The 17,555-nt window shown below is 35.2% G+C and overlaps 1 protein-coding gene across 1 annotated transcript in view; it reads right to left on the reverse strand.

The window, feature by feature from the left end:
- LOC144448515 (uncharacterized) overlaps positions 1 to 15,012 on the reverse strand; it is a 35,112-nt gene extending 20,100 nt beyond the window's left edge. The window contains exons 1-4 of the mRNA XM_078138782.1: positions 14,931 to 15,012; positions 4,597 to 4,721; positions 2,029 to 2,143; positions 682 to 815 (exon numbers count right to left, since the gene is read on the reverse strand). Coding sequence (XP_077994908.1) covers positions 682 to 815; positions 2,029 to 2,143; positions 4,597 to 4,721; positions 14,931 to 14,999 — 443 coding nt within the window. The 5' untranslated portion in view covers positions 15,000 to 15,012. The remainder of the gene's footprint in view (positions 1 to 681; positions 816 to 2,028; positions 2,144 to 4,596; positions 4,722 to 14,930) is intronic.
- Between the last annotated feature and the right edge of the window lie 2,543 nt (positions 15,013 to 17,555).

Below are 17,555 nucleotides of genomic sequence, written 5' to 3' on the forward strand. Positions count from 1 at the left end.
GATGTAATTTATATTCAACAGTTATTTCAGTGTTGTGACGTATGTTGACATAGTTTGATGTAATTTATATTCAACAGTTATTTCGGTGTTGTGACGTATGTTGACATAGTTTGATGTAATTTATATTCCACAGTTACTACAGTGTTGTGACGTATGTTGACATAGTTCACTGTAATTTATATTCAACAGTTATTTTAGCACTGTGACGAATGAATAAGGGTAAATGACGGGGGTCACATCGTGGTCACTAAACGACGGGGGGTCACATCGTGGTCACTAAGCGACAGGGGTCACATCGTGGTCACTAAACGACGGGGGTCACATTGTGGTCACTAAACGACGGGGTTCACATCGTGGTCACTAAACAATGGGGTCACATTGTGGTCACTAAACAACGGGTCACATCATGGTCACTACAAAAGTTGCTACAAGCCATGCACGAGATCTTGCTCTACACGACACCATGAGACAATCAGTCCAGTGGTTTTTGACTTTAAGTTGTTTACCTACACACACACACACACACACACACACACACACACACAGACAGACAGACAAACACTTTGCCATGCCTATAGCACTACTGAACCTTATCAGTTCAGTTGTGCTAAAAAAACTGTTTTTTTCGTCAAAATCTATAATTTTTGATACCTGAATAGTAGAAAATATAGAAATACTTACATATCTTTATTTATACCATCAATGAAACACAGCACTGCTGGCAACATTTTAATCTTCAGTTTCTGAACAAAGAATTTTGCAATGTCAACACTGACTTTTGCAAACTTTGTTGTAAAGTGCTTTGATGCTAATTTCTGTAACAAAAGAATAGATACATTGAATGACTCAACTGAATTCAAACTTTCAAAATTACACTTGAAATTAAAGTGCAAAAATATCACCAATGGCATGTAGCACATCTGTATTTGTTGCTATGGGCATAGTCTTGTTGCTATGGATATGTGCATATATTTTTGGAATCTTTATTAACTTGCCTATCTTTCCCAATTTTCATCTTTGCAATACAAACCACCATTTAGTTGTGGTCATCGTTGCTAGGGCAGAATAATACATGTAACTCCAGAAACATCCCCACCAAGTTTTTTGACCAAAAATGCAAATCTTATACCTAATTTGCATATCACTGACGGCATCATCATGTCATGATCACTTCTTAATGTAAACACCCCTAAGAACGTTCCCACCAAATTTCAGACCGATCTGCCCAGTAGTTATGGAGTTTAAGTTTTTTGACACATTTTTTGACCCAAATCACACACTGTGGTAAGATCATTTTGATTTGGACAATTTCCCAACCAGTAGACCCAAGGTAATAAAGCATGTCTACAGCATGAATGAACCTCATTTTTTAGTTCAACTGTGCTAAAAACAGTGTTTCCAAGCAACCTTAAACAAAGGTTACTTTTGGTGCCATTGATGAATGGATGCAAAGTGGCCAATAAAAGAGGTTTTAATTATTTCATGACATCAATAAAACAATAATCTAGGCTAAGACTGAAAGCATTCTCTCACACCAAGAATCACATTTTTCAACCCAAATCACACACCAAGGTGTGATCACTTTCACTTGAACAATTCTCATTTACACATCCTCCCTACCAAATACCAAGGCAATCGGCTATTGGCATTTGACTTTATGTGGATCACATACACACACACACACACACACACACACACACACACACACACACACACACACACACACACACACACACACACACACACACAGCTGCACATTCTAAGACATTTCTCAATCCCTAAAGCCCTACTGAACTTCAATTGGTTCAGTTGTGCAAAAAGGTGGTGTGGGGGTGGAGTGGGGGGAGGGGGGGGGGGGGGCAGAATACTGCCTTGTTGTATGCCCAGCTCACACCTGAAAAGTCTATACATGTAATGTTTTACACTAAACGGAGATATCTACATTTACATACAAATGTACATGTAATTTCATCAATATCCATAATATGGATACTTTGTCTTTGGCTCTGATAATTAAACCCAACTTACAGAAAGATGTTCATCAATAATTCCACATCTTCTGAAATCAGGATGATAAAAATGCACAATCACTTTCTTCTCACTCGTTGTTAGTTCTAAAAAGTCTTTTTCCTTCTCTAGATCTCTGTGAAAATAACAATTATACATAAGAGTTAAAGACATGAGACTTATAAAACAGTATTACATAAGTAAATAACAACTGGGTAAAGTCTTGATATTTCACATAATCACCTAAAGTAATGATATTTCACATAATCACCTAAATTAATGATATTTTACATAATCACCTAAAGTCATGATATTTCACACAATCACCTAAAGTAATGATATTTCACACAATTTGCTAAAGTAATGATATTTCACACAATTTGCTAAAGTAATGATATTTTACACAATCACCTAACTAAAGTAATGATATTTTACATAATCACCTAAAGTAATGATATTTCACACAATCACCTAAAGTAATGATATTTCACACAATTTGCTAAAGTAATGATATTTCACACAATTTGCTAAAGTAATGATATTTTACACAATCACCTAACTAAAGTAATGATATTTTACATAATCACCTAAAGTAATGATATTTCACACAATCACCTAAAGTAATGATATTTCACACAATTTGCTAAAGTAATGATATTTCACACAATTTGCTAAAGTAATGATATTTTACACAATCACCTAACTAAAGTAATGATATTTTACATAATCACCTAAAGTCATGATATTTTACATAATCACCTAAAGTCATGATATTTTACACAATCACCTAAAGTCATGATATTTTACATAATCACCTAAAGTCATGATATTTTACACAATCACCTAAAGTCATGATATTTTACATAATCACCTAAGGTAATGATATTTTACATAATCACCTAAAGTCATGATATTTTACACAATCACCTAAAGTCATGATATTTTACACAATCACCTAAAGTCATGATATTTTACATAATCACCTAAAGTAATGATATTTTACACAATCACCTAAAGTAATGATATTTTACACAATCACCTAAAGTAATGATATTTTACACAATCACCTAAAGTAATGATATTTTACATAATCACCTAAAGTAATGATATTTTACACAATCACCTAAAGTAATGATATTTTACACAATCACCTAAAGTAATGATATTTCACACAATTTGCTAAAGTAATGATATTTTACATAATCACCTAAAGTCTTGATATTTTACACAATCACCTAAAGTAATGATATTTTACACAATCACCTTAAGTAATGATATTTTACATAATCACCTAAAGTAATGATATTTTACATAATCACCTAAAGTAATAATATTTCACACAATCACCTAAAGTAATATTTCACACAATCACCTAAAGTAATGATATTTTACATAATCTGTTAAAGTAATGATATTTTACACAATCACCTAAAGTAATGATATTTTACATAATCACCTAAAGTCATGATATTTTACATAATCACCTAAAGTAATGATATTTTACATAATCACCTAAAGTAATGATATTTTACACAATCACCTAAAGTAATGATATTTTACACAATCACCTAAAGTAATATTTTACATAATCACCTAAAGTAATGATATTTTACACAATCACCTAAAGTAATGATATTTTACACAATCACCTAAAGTAATGATATTTTACACAATCACCTAAAGTAATGATATTTTACACAATCACCTAAAGTAATGATATTTTACACAATCACCTAAAGTAATGATATTTTACACAATCACCTAAAGTAATGATATTTTACATAATCACCTAAAGTCATGATATTTCACACAATCACCTTAAGTAATGATATTTTACACAATCACCTAAAGTAATGATATTTTACACAATCACCTAAAGTAATGATATTTTACACAATCACCTAAAGTAATGATATTTTACACAATCACCTAAAGTAATGATATTTTACATAATCACCTAAAGTAATATTTTACATAATCACCTAAAGTAATGATATTTTACACAATCACCTAAAGTAATGATATTTTACACAATCACCTAAAGTAATGATATTTTACACAATCACCTAAAGTAATGATATTTCACACAATCACCTAAAGTAATGATATTTTACACAATCACCTAAAGTAATGATATTTTACACAATCACCTAAAGTAATGATATTTTACACAATCACCTAAAGTAATGATATTTTACACAATCACCTAAAGTCATGATATTTCACACAATCACCTTAAGTAATGATATTTTACACAATCACCTAAAGTAATGATATTTTACACAATCACCTAAAGTCTTGATATTTCACACAATCACCTAAAGTAATGATATTTTACATAATCACCTAAAGTAATGATATTTTACACAATCACCTAAAGTAATGATATTTTACACAATCACCTAAAGTAATGATATTTTACACAATCACCTAAAGTAATGATATTTTACACAATCACCTAAAGTAATGATATTTTACACAATCACCTAAAGTAATGATATTTCACACAATCACCTAAAGTAATGATATTAATTTTAATACACACTTTCAGGTAAAGTAATGACTTACAATGTACAATGATTGACTTACGTGTAACATCCATAGTCCTTATCTTTGAACAAACGGAAATCTTCAACTTGTTGTTTCATTTCTGCCAGTCTTTTTTCCCGAATATATCCAGGTACTTCCTCATTTTCAAGCTCGTCTAGAAGTCTCTATGTGAATAGAAAGTTTTATCTGTATCATAAATGTGGTTGAGCAGAGTTTTTTAGGACCAGTAAGCCCTGTAGTTAGGTAGTGTTTGTTAGAGTCAGTAAGCCCTGTCCTAAAGCAGTGTGATTTTAGGGTCAGTAAGCCCTGTAGTTAGGCAGTGTTTTTAGGGCCAGTAAGCCCCTTGATTAGGCAGTGTTTTTAGGGCCAGTAAGCCCTGTAGTTAGGCAGTGTCTTTTAGGGCCAGTAAGCCCTGTAGTTAGGCAGTGTTTTTTAGGGTTGGTGAGCCAGTAAATGTTTTCAGGAATCCCTGTTCTCTACAGGTGTGGCCATGATCAAAGCAAAATGACGGAAAACATAAAATGCTTTGAAACTGGTGAAAAATTAGCTTCATAAAATAACTCCATTAAGATAGTATAAAAGTTTACAAGTATAGTCACTTCATAGACGTGTATAGACTGTACATGTAGTTTAAAAGTAGTCACTTCATAGACGTGTATAGACTGTACATGTAGTTTAAAAGTAGTCACTTCATAGACGTGTATAGACTGTACATGTAGTTTAAAAGTAGTCACTTCATAGACGTGTATAGACTGTACATGTAGTTTAAAAGTAGTCACTTCATAGACGTGTATAGACTGTACATGTACTTTAAAAGTAGTCACTTCATAGACGTGTATAGACTGTACATGTACTTTAAAAGTAGTCACTTCATAGACGTGTATAGACTGTACATGTACTTTAAAAGTAGTCACTTCATAGATGTGTATAGACTGTACATGTAGTTTAAAAGTAGTCACTTCATAGTGTACATGTAGTTTAAAAGTAGTCACTTCAAAGATGTGTATAGACTGTACATGTAGTTTAAAAGTAGTCACTTCATAGACGTGTATAGACTGTACATGTACTTTAAAAGTAGTCACTTCATAGACGTGTATAGACTGTACATGTAGTTTAAAAGTAGTCACTTCATAGACGTGTATAGACTGTACATGTAGTTTAAAAGTAGTCACTTCATAGACGTGTATAGACTGTACATGTAGTTTAAAAGTAGTCACTTCATAGACGTGTATAGACTGTATGTGTAGTTTAAAAGTAGTCACTTCATAGACGTGTATAGACTGTACATGTAGTTTAAAAGTAGTCACTTCATAGACGTGTATAGACTGTACATGTAGTTTAAAAGTAGTCACTTCATAGACGTGTATAGACTACATGTAGTTTAAAAGTAGTCACTTCATAGACGTGAAAAGACTGTACATGTAGTTTAAAAGTAGTCACTTCATAGACGTGTATAGACTGTACATGTAGTTTAAAAGTAGTCACTTCATAGACGTGTATAGACTGTATGTGTAGTTTAAAAGTAGTCACTTCATAGACGTGTATAGACTGTACATGTAGTTTAAAAGTAGTCACTTCATAGACGTGTATAGACTGTACATGTAGTTTAAAAGTAGTCACTTCATAGACGTGTATAGACTGTACATGTAGTTTAAAAGTAGTCACTTCATAGACGTGTATAGACTGTACATGTAGTTTAAAAGTAGTCACTTCATAGACGTGTATAGACTGTACATGTAGTTTAAAAGTAGTCACTTCATAGACGTGTATAGACTGTACATGTAGTTTAAAAGTAGTCACTTCATAGACGTGTATAGACTGTACATGTACTTTAAAAGTAGTCACTTCATAGACATGAAAAGACTGTACATGTAGTTTAAAAGTAGTCACTTCATAGACGTGTATAGACTGTACATGTAGTTTAAAAGTAGTCACTTCATAGACGTGTATAGACTGTACATGTAGTTTAAAAGTAGTCACTTCATAGATGTGTATAGACTGTACATGTAGTTTAAAAGTAGTCACTTCATAGATGTGTATAGACTGTACATGTACTTTAAAAGTAGTCACTTCATAGACGTGTATAGACTGTACATGTAGTTTAAAAGTAGTCACTTCATAGACGTGTATAGACTGTACATGTAGTTTAAAAGTAGTCACTTCATAGACGTGTATAGACTGTACATGTAGTTTAAAAGTAGTCACTTCATAGATGTGTATAGACTGTACATGTACTTTAAAAGTAGTCACTTCATAGACGTGTAGACTGTACATGTAGTTTAAAAGTAGTCACTTCATAGACGTGTATAGACTGTACATGTAGTTTAAAAGTAGTCACTTCATAGACGTGTATAGACTGTACATGTAGTTTAAATAAAAGTAGTCACTTCATAGACGTGTATAGACTGTACATGTAGTTTAAAAGTAGTCACTTCATAGACGTGTATAGACTGTACATGTAGTTTAAAAGTAGTCACTTCATAGACGTGTATAGACTGTACATGTAGTTTAAAAGTAGTCACTTCATAGATGTGTATAGAGGTACATGTAGCAATCATGTACATGTATCAGCTTGCCATCAATAATAGACCTGTTATCAGCTGCGTATACAATGCCAAGTATTGTGTAGTGCTGAGGAGTTTGCACACACTACATGTACATGTACTATACTAAGGGCAGTGTTGCAGCCAGCCTTTTGAAAGAGTGGGACATTGTGTCCCGAGACTTTCATTTTTCTAGGTCATCATACTTTTTTTTTGGGGGGGGGGGGGGGGGGGGGGGGAACATTACAAAAAAGCACCAATAGCGTTTGTAGCACACTTTTTATAGTTTTTTCAAAATATTTACCCACACCATGCTAGATATTTGCTGAATGATTATGCTTATCCAACCCTGTTGTTATCTATACACATATACACAATCATTTGGCTGTTACTATACAAATGTACATATTTGCATACAATTTTAGTGTGGGTCGTCTATGACCTATCACTTCCAAAATTGTGGGTCACGTCAAAAAAATGTGTGTCAAATGACCCAAAAACCCCCTCTGGCTGCAACACTGACTAAGGGGATATATTTATGTTACATATGAGATTTTTAAAAAAAATATCTGTTTTTGTCATGTACATGTACTTATGTTAAGTAAATGTTTACCTAAATGTCTGTGAGTTTATTTTAGGGGATGGTTGTCACATGACTGCTCTGGGTTCACCGAAAAATTCCCTGTGATTGATGGTGTTGTTGTTCTATGAACTAACTCATAATCAACATGTCTTTCCATCATTTCCTGATAAAAATGTTATTTCAAACGTAATAAAGACAAAACAAGATTAAATGTAACAACATACATATACATGTAAGCAATGTCCTCTCACGCAATGCATCCTGGGCCTATTATGGAGTCCTAGTTCTGTTTTGTCCTCTCACGCAATGCATCCTGGGCCTATTATGGAGTCCTAGTTTTGTTTTGTCCTCTCACGCAATGCATCCTGGGCCTATTATGGAGTCCTAGTTCTGTTTTGTCCTCTCACGCAATGCATCCTGGGCCTATTATGGAGTCCTAGTTCTGTTTTGTCCTCTCACGCAATGCATCCTGGGCCTATTATCAAGTCCTAGTTTTGTTTTGTCCAACTACTACTTACATTTATATACTTTTTTTAAATATAGTTGCTGTGATAGCCTTTTGTAATAACAATAATAACAGGTTTACCACAGATCCAGACAGTAATAGTGTTTATATCATCTGACGACTCAAATTCACAGTGTTGGCTATCTCAAATAATTGTAGTGTTCGCTGTGATTTTGAGGGGTTTTTCTTCTGTTTTTGTGCTTTTTTTTCATCCCAATGTTTAACAAGAAGCAAACGCTACAATTCCTGTGAAGTAAACGCAAATAGACGGGAACGATTCAGATCAGAATCACAAAGTTGGGTGGATTTTTCGGCTAAAACCTGCCAAAAAATCGGACATGTCCAAACTACAACATTAATTACAGAGCCTTCAAGACCCAAGAAGTGTTAAAGAGGTACATGTACTGTACCCCAATGTCATCAAAATTGGCAAGGCATGCAGCATTTGAAATGGGCAGTATGCTGACATTCTGTGCCTGTTTTCAGTATGCTGACATTTTGTGCCTGTTTTCAGTATGCTGACATTCCATTCTGTGCCTGTTTTCAGTATGCTGACATTCTGTGCCTGTTTTCAGTATGCTGACATTCTGTGCCTGTTTTCAGTATGCTGACATTCCATTCTATGCCTGTTTTCAGTATGCTGACATTCTGTGCCTGTTTTCAGTATGCTGACATTTTGTGCCTGTTTTCAGTATGCTGACATTCCATTCTGTGCCTGTTTTCAGTATGCTGACATTCTGTGCCTGTTTTCAGTATGCTGACATTCTGTGCCTGTTTTCAGTATGCTGACATTATGTGCCTGTTTTCAGTATGCTGACATTCCATTCTGTGCCTGTTTTCAGTATGCTGACATTCTGTGCCTGTTTTCAGTATGCTGACATTCTGTGCCTGTTTTCAGTATGCTGACATTCTGTGCCTGTTTTCAGTATGCTGACATTCCATTCTGTGCCTGTTTTCAGTATGCTGACATTCTGTGCCTGTTTTCAGTATGCTGACATTCTGTGCCTGTTTTCAGTATGCTGACATTCTGTGCCTGTTTTCAGTATGCTGACATTCCATTCTGTGCCTGTTTTCAGTATGCTGACATTCTGTGCCTGTTTTCAGTATGCTGACACTTTGTGCCTGTTTTCAGTATGCTGACATTCTGTGCCTGTTTTCAGTATGCTGACATTCCATTCTGTGCCTGTTTTCAGTATGCTGACATTCTGTGCCTGTTTTCAGTATGCTGACATTTTGTGCCTGTTTTCAGTATGCTGACATTCTGTGCCTGTTTTCAGTATGCTGACATTCTGTGCCTGTTTTCAGTATGCTGACATTCCATTCTGTGCCTGTTTTCAGTATGCTGACATTCCATTCTGTGCCTGTTTTCAGTATGCTGACGTTCTGTGCCTGTTTTCAGTATGCTGACATTCCATTCTGTGCCTGTTTTCAGTATGCTGACATTCCATTCTGTGCCTGTTTTCAGTATGCTGACATTCCATTCTGTGCCTGTTTTCAGTATGCTGACACTCTGTGCCTGTTTTCAGTATGCTGACACTCTGTGCCTGTTTTCAGTATGCTGACATTCCATTCCGTGCCTGTTTTCAGTATGCTGACATTCTGTGCCTGTTTTCAGTATGCTGACATTCCATTCTGTGCCTGTTTTCAGTATGCTGACACTCTGTGCCTGTTTTCAGTATGCTGACATTCCATTCTGTGCCTGTTTTCAGTATGCTGACATTCTGTGCCTGTTTTCAGTATGCTGACACTCTGTGCCTGTTTTCAGTATGCTGACATTCCATTCTGTGCCTGTTTTCAGTATGCTGACATTTTGTGCCTGTTTTCAGTATGCTGACATTCCATTCTGTGCCTGTTTTCAGTATGCTGACACTCTGTGCCTGTTTTCAGTATGCTGACATTCCATTCTGTGCCTGTTTTCAGTATGCTGACATTCTGTGCCTGTTTTCAGTATGCTGACACTCTGTGCCTGTTTTCAGTATGCTGACATTCCATTCTGTGCCTGTTTTCAGTATGCTGACATTCCATTCTGTGCCTGTTTTCAGTATGCTGACATTCTGTGCCTGTTTTCAGTATGCTGACATTCTGTGCCTGTTTTCAGTATGCTGACATTCCATGCTGTGCCTGTTTTCAGTATGCTGACATTCTGTGCCTGTTTTCAGTATGCTGACATTCTGTGCCTGTTTTCAGTATGCTGACATGCTGTGCCTGTTTTCAGTATGCTGACATTCCATTCTGTGCCTGTTTTCAGTATGCTGACATTCCATTCTGTGCCTGTTTTCAGTATGCTGACATTCTGTGCCTGTTTTCAGTATGCTGACACTCTGTGCCTGTTTTCAGTATGCTGACATTCCATTCCGTGCCTGTTTTCAGTATGCTGACATTCTGTGCCTGTTTTCAGTATGCTGACATTCCATTCCGTGCCTGTTTTTTCAGTATGCTGACACTCTGTGCCTGTTTTCAGTATGCTGATATTTTTGGGGCCATGGAAAAAATTGAGAATTCAAGGAGGCTAGCTGCGAAAATTCTGGTCTGAAGGGGGAGCCCTGAAATATTTTGCTCATCCTTTGAACCAAATTAAACCTGAGGAGCAGTTATTAACCGAGTAAATTAAAAAAATTCTCACAGCTTCACCAAAATACCTTCTAAAACCTAGATTCAGGGATGAGTTGGGTGACAGCCATGCAAGTGTATTTCTGTATGCCTTCCTCTGTCTGTCACAGTGTCTGTCTCTGTATGTGTGTGTGTGTGTTTGTCTCTCTCTCTCTCTTTCTCTGTGTCCTTTTTTAACATTCAAACCTCAGGAGCAGTCGTTTACCTTGTAGTTTGCAAGATTGTGTACTTCATTACCTACCATACATTTAATTATGAGGCAGTCAATAGCCAAACAAATGTGCGTGTCTGCCAAAATATCCCTAGTATAAGTGTGTGTAATATAGTCATACAGTTGTATAATAATGAGTAAAGTTGGGGTATTGAAAACAATTTTCAAGTACTCTGGCTTTTGATAATGTCTATGGTTTGAAAATTAATGCCATTAAATGGCCTCCTACATGTCCTTATTTATACAAAAAAAGTACTTACCCTTCCCACTAGCTATCATGGGGAATACTTTTTCTGCCCAGAATCAAGATTGAAAGATAAAACCCTGCTGATAAAGTATCTCCAAGTATAGGTTACAGCCCAATGTGATTTCCATCTCTGAAGTGGAGTTGGGGTGGGGGTGGTACTATGTAATTACACAAAAGTATGTGTGACTGGGAGTGGGCTATGAAAATTCTTGTGATTTTTTTTTTTTTTGGGGGGGGGGGGCATGAAATTTTTTGACAGTGTGAAGATGGGGCTTCAAAAAAATTTTGACTAATATAACCCCCCCCCCCTCTCATAAATTCTGATCCTGGCCTTAACGAGAATATCCTGCATGGTTGTAGCTACAATAATTGTAGCAATACTTTTTTATACTTTCTTAATCTTTATATTTTATTTTGTGTGACTCAACATTTTTCGTTTTACATTTTATTTCTTATGAATTTATGGCATTTGCAAAGAAAAACAAAGTTACAATTATTACCCCAATAATTATTATTATCGAACAAGGACATTAAAATCTCTCCGGCAATTATTTCCATGGTTTTCTCATAACAAGCGACCTATCGGTCAGAATAGCTCCGCTGGTTTTTTTTTTAATTTAATTTTTTATTTTGGTGACATGTAGAAGTGGTTCAGGTCTTCACTATGCAGTTTTGTTTTAGCGATGCAATAAAGTGGTTAGTGGTTTCATATGATGTCTCACTATAAAACACATTTTACACAGAAGTTGGTAATGTATTGTACTTTTATACCATAGTCACCATTTTATAACAAAAATCTACTGTTATGAAAAATTGCACAAAATCTCAGAAAAAAATGACTGGGAAATGCACACAAGAAAAAGAAAAAAAGAGGATTTTGAGGTTGGCTATAAATAATTCCAGTGTCTTACAGCTATAACCCTGGAAAATTTTAATGATGAATGAAATAAACTAGGGATCTAAAATAATTTTGAGGCAATTTGAATTTCAATTTTCTAACAAATTTACAAAGTCAACAACATTCAACTTGTACTAGTTGTGGTAGATATATATAGGGAAGAAATGTATTAATCGCCATCTTAGTTTCCGTACGGCGACAATCTCAAGTACCCGGAAGAGAGTCATTCTCAGCCATACGTTACAGTGGTAACACTCGTTCATGTTCGGTTACCTTTCACAAAGAAAACACAACGAAATGGTTGAAATGATCTTTTTTTTTATTTCTTTTCATCACAACAACAAAATCTGCGTGATTGATCAAAAGTGTTGTAAACTAAACCAGAAAGAATTATCGGACTGGCTAAACTTCCCGATGAACTGGAGTAAGGTCCTACTACTTCCAAGTAAGCCTCGATAGTACTATAGTACGTGAGAAAATCGTCTCAAACTAGCGATACAACTTTCAAAATATAACTTGACATGTCTTCATTTGTTAGAGTTATACAATTCAAGACGGGTTTTCACTCGAAAACAACAATTCTGTGAATAATGACACTCTGAACGCAGCGATTTCTCGGACGATGTTACCACTGTAACGTATGGCTGACAACGACTTGCTTCCGGGTTAGTCCCTCGTGCATACGGGTGGATTGTCGGCGATTAATACATACATCGTCTGATATTTTAATTCACAGTGTTTCTTGTGACCGGCGCCTGTCAGCAGACTCTGCCATTTTTTTCATCATTCCATTGTATTTAAACCTTGTACTTGACATTTCGCAATATTTATAATTCTCAACAAAATACCTCAACATGCCTCACTTCGCTCGTACTCAAAGCAGCCCCGCGCGGTATGATCACTGACACTGATGACATGATGAGAGAGAACCTTTTCGGATTTACATGTAAAACGGGGAAAGATACGCAAAACATAATGCAAAGTCTGAAGCCAAATTAAAGTTGTAATTATTTTAATTATTTTTACTTGCCAAATATTTGCATTTTGGAAAGGCAAGACACGTTCATGTCGTTTAACTTTACATGTGAACTGTCGGCCATAACTTCAACCGCATGTCTGGCATGCCCTTCCTTACGCAAGTTGTCTGAATTCTGGTTCACTGTCATTCCAAATTGCACGACAATATAGAATTAACCACAAGTTACATGAAAACATCACACTTTTATAGTGGGTCTGAAGTGTGATTTTAGTGAGTACCAAGAACGTCCTGTGTTGATACTCAAGATACTTGCTGTGGAAAATCGCTCGGTCAAATGAGGTCACCTTCAGCTTCTGGTCGAATCAGGATAGAGTATGCAAATGAGGATGTTGCGGACTGATTTGAAGTTTACAACCCTGTTTCGAACAAACGCTTGTCATTTGGGCGCCCAATGCGTAGAATTATGACTATAGCACATATTACATTGCTTGTTTGACGTCAATAGTGTCTTTTGAAAAGTGGCAGTTTACTTAAAGTCTCGTCGACTGATTTCCAATATGGCGTCGGTCATTATGCTCATTAACATATTCATTTTTTTTTCAAATTACAAAAAAAAAATCATAAAAAATAAAAATGAGGATGTGCTGACTTGAAATTAACAAATCTGAGTAAGCTACCCCCTGCGCATCAACACGCCAGATATCAAAGCAATCTAATAAGAGGTTTTCAAGGAGTTGATGAAAATGACATTTTATGAAAAAAAATCATAAAAAATTGAAAATGGCACAGATCAACTTGGCATGAACAAATCTGCATAGCCTCCCCCCAGGGAACATGCACACCAAATATCGAAGAATTCCGACTGTCACTTCCGGAGTAGATAGTAAAAATATAAAAGTTTGATGGACACCTATGATTCACTCTACTCTCTATACCTCAATACCCACCTATACCTAAAGCTACGCTTTCAGCTTTCGCTGACAGCGGAGCTAAAAATAGTCAATGTCCTTAGTTTAAGTTATTGTTGAAATTGCGAAATTCACTACCTAAGTATTCTAATCTGTTCATTTTCTGTTCAAGACAGCAATGAATACTCCAAACCGTTACATTGGAGTCCTTTTCAGCAGCCACACTGGCTACGACGTCGTTCAGTATGTCGTTCTAGTACATCACGCATGGTCATGGAGCATGTGCAGTATTAGTCAACATGTCCGCCGAATTTGAAAATGTGCTGTAAGTTTATAACGTCAAGAATATAGTACGATTTGCACTTAAAAACACCATTGCGGAAGCATTAATCCGATCGAGAACAACGCAGTTATACACAACGACATAGGATATGCTCGACTTTCAATGAGGTGAGGGATTTTCTCAAAAAGTTTGAATACATGACGTATGTGTTCAGTATCCTGAACACATTTTTCATATCATAGGAGCGTGTACACACGATAGATCTGTACAACTGTAGCGGTTCTAGCGTAGGACCGAGAGCGCGAAACCGCTACAGTACTCCGTCTCGTGTGGGTGAAGTGATGTTGGGTTTGATGGAATTACTTACTTGGCGGATTTAATTGGATTTCATTCCAAAAACAATGGGACAGCAAATATTAGTTCAATTTGGCGTTACGAATTTAATATGCAAGTGACAACTGAAGTTGTTTGGTTGTACGTTGTCATGGCTAGCTGTTGTAACAGTTGAAATCTACCACAAATCAATGTCAAATAATAAAATCTTTACAATAGCTGATATTTCGACAAATCATACTCTGTTTTTACCGCTATAAACCAGTTACGTACCTCTTCTTCTAAAGCTTCGTCAGCTAAAACCTCGTCGGCTCTATCGACAGTTGCACTGCTCGCCGCCATAGTTCAATGTTTTCGCGGGGTCAAAAAACGCCCTCATTGGTGACCTATCTGCCTGGCTTAGGCTTTCTCTCTTTCACTATCTTTCACACGAGTGTGAAGCCACCATCATATTCATATTCATATTCAGTTTCAAACGTTCACCTCTAGGCTCAATCTGAATATGATGATGGCTTCACACGTTCATCATCAGATTCGAAGTCTTCCGAATGGGTACGAACGCGAGTTCGTCAAATCACGTAAAACCGTCATTGGCAGGTTGAAATCGTGCGATTGTGATTACTTTCACTTGAATTGCATGGATTTGCATGCTCCATATTATGGTCCACGACAAAAGTATCACGCTGCGCAAATTGGATACTCTGGCAAAAATAAAAAGGGAGCATGCAAATCCATGCAATTCAAGTGAGAAGTAATCACAATCGCATGATTTCAAACCGCCAATGAAGGATTTGTGTGATTTGACGAACTCGCGTTCGTGCCCATTCGGAAGACTTCGAATCTGATGATGAACGTGTGAAGCCATCATCATATTCAGATTGAGCCTAGAGGTGAACGTTTGAAACTGAATATGAATATGAATATGATGGTGGCTTCACACTCGTCTCTTTCACCCTTATTTTCGAATGAACCATGATGATTAAGTTTAGTTCAGCTAGGCATTGAGTATCCTAAGATAATAACATCCCATCAGAGTCTAGTGCGGGAGTGCTGAGTAATGTTACTTTTGATAGCACAACATAGTCCGGTAAAGAGTTATATTCTTTTAACTCGACCAGAAAGTAGTGTCCAATCTGACAGATTTCAGCAGATGCCTATGGAAAGCCACAACTGACTTAAGTGTGCAATTACTATTATTGTATGTGCAAACACTATGTTATTATGTGCATTCAATAGTTTATTATGTACTTACCTTACGTTATTATGTGCATACTGTATTATTCTATGTACAGTTACTATTATTGTATTTGCAAACACTATGTTATTATGTGCATTTAATAGTTTATTATGTACTTACCTTAAGTTATTATGTGCATACTGTATTATTCTATGTACAGTTACTATTATTGTATGTGCAAACACTATGTTATTATGTGCATTTAATAGTTTATGATGTACAGTTACTATTATTGTATGTGCTAACACTATGATATTATGTGCATTAAATAGTTTATTATGTACAGTTACTATTATTGTATGTGCTAACACTATGATATTATGTGCATTAAATAGTTTATTGTGTACAGTTATTATTTTATGGGCTAACGCTATGTTATTATGTGCATACTGTATTATTCAATGTACCATTACTATTATTGTATGTGCTAACATTATGTTATTATGTGCATTAAATAGTTTATTATGTACTTACCTTAAGTTATTATGTGCATACTGTATTATTCTATGTACAGTTATTATTATATGTGCAAACACTATGTTATTATGTGCATTTAATAGTTTATTATGTACAGTTATTATTTTATGGGCTAACATTATGATATTATGTGCATTTAATAGTTTATTATGTACAGTTACTATTATTGTATGTGCAAACACTATGTTATTATGTGCATTTAATAGTTTATTATGTACAGTTACTATTATTGTATGTGCTAACACTATGATATTATGTGCATTAAATAGTTTATTATGTACTAACCTTAAGTTATTATGTGCATACTGTATCATTCTATGTACAGTTACTATTATTATATGTGCTAACACTATGATATTATGTGCATTTAATAGTTTATTATGTAGTTACTATTATTATATGTGCAAACACTATGTTATTATGTGCATTTAATAGTTTATTATGTACAGTTACTATTATTATATGTGCAAACACTATGTTATTATGTGCATTTAATAGTTTATTATGTACAGTTACTATTATTGTATGTGCTAACACTATGTTATTATGTGCATTTAATAGTTTATTATGTACAGTTACTATTATTGTATGTGCTAACACTATGTTATTATGTGCATTTAATAGTTTATTATGTACAGTTACTATTATTATATGTGCAAACACTATGTTATTATGTGCATTTAATAGTTTATTATGTACAGTTACTATTATTGTATGTGCAAACACTATGTTATTATGTGCATTTAATAGTTTATTATGTACAGTTACTATTATTGTATGTGCTAACACTATGTTATTATGTGCATTTAATAGTTCATTATGTACAGTTACTATTATTGTATGTGCTAACACTATGTTATTATGTGCATTTAATAGTTTATTATGTACAGTTACTATTATTGTATGTGCTAACACTATGTTATTATGTGCATTAAATAGTTTATTATGTACAGTTACTATTATTTTATGGGCTAACACGACATGACTGAGGAAAATTTAAGTTTTTATGTCAGAAGATTGGGTGACCGACTTGATTTAAGAAGTCGGTGCCGGGAAGCCGTGGGGCGGGCCGGGCCGGGCAGAAAGCAGGGAGCTGGCAGGCAGGGGGTCCAACTCGTGCGGCAACTAGATCGTCTAGTGACGTCTAGATCGAGATCTACCGTAACTAAGGGGAGAACCATATG

This window comes from Glandiceps talaboti, chromosome 17 (genome assembly GCF_964340395.1).
Source record: "Glandiceps talaboti chromosome 17, keGlaTala1.1, whole genome shotgun sequence".
NCBI lineage: Eukaryota > Metazoa > Hemichordata > Enteropneusta > Spengelidae > Glandiceps > Glandiceps talaboti.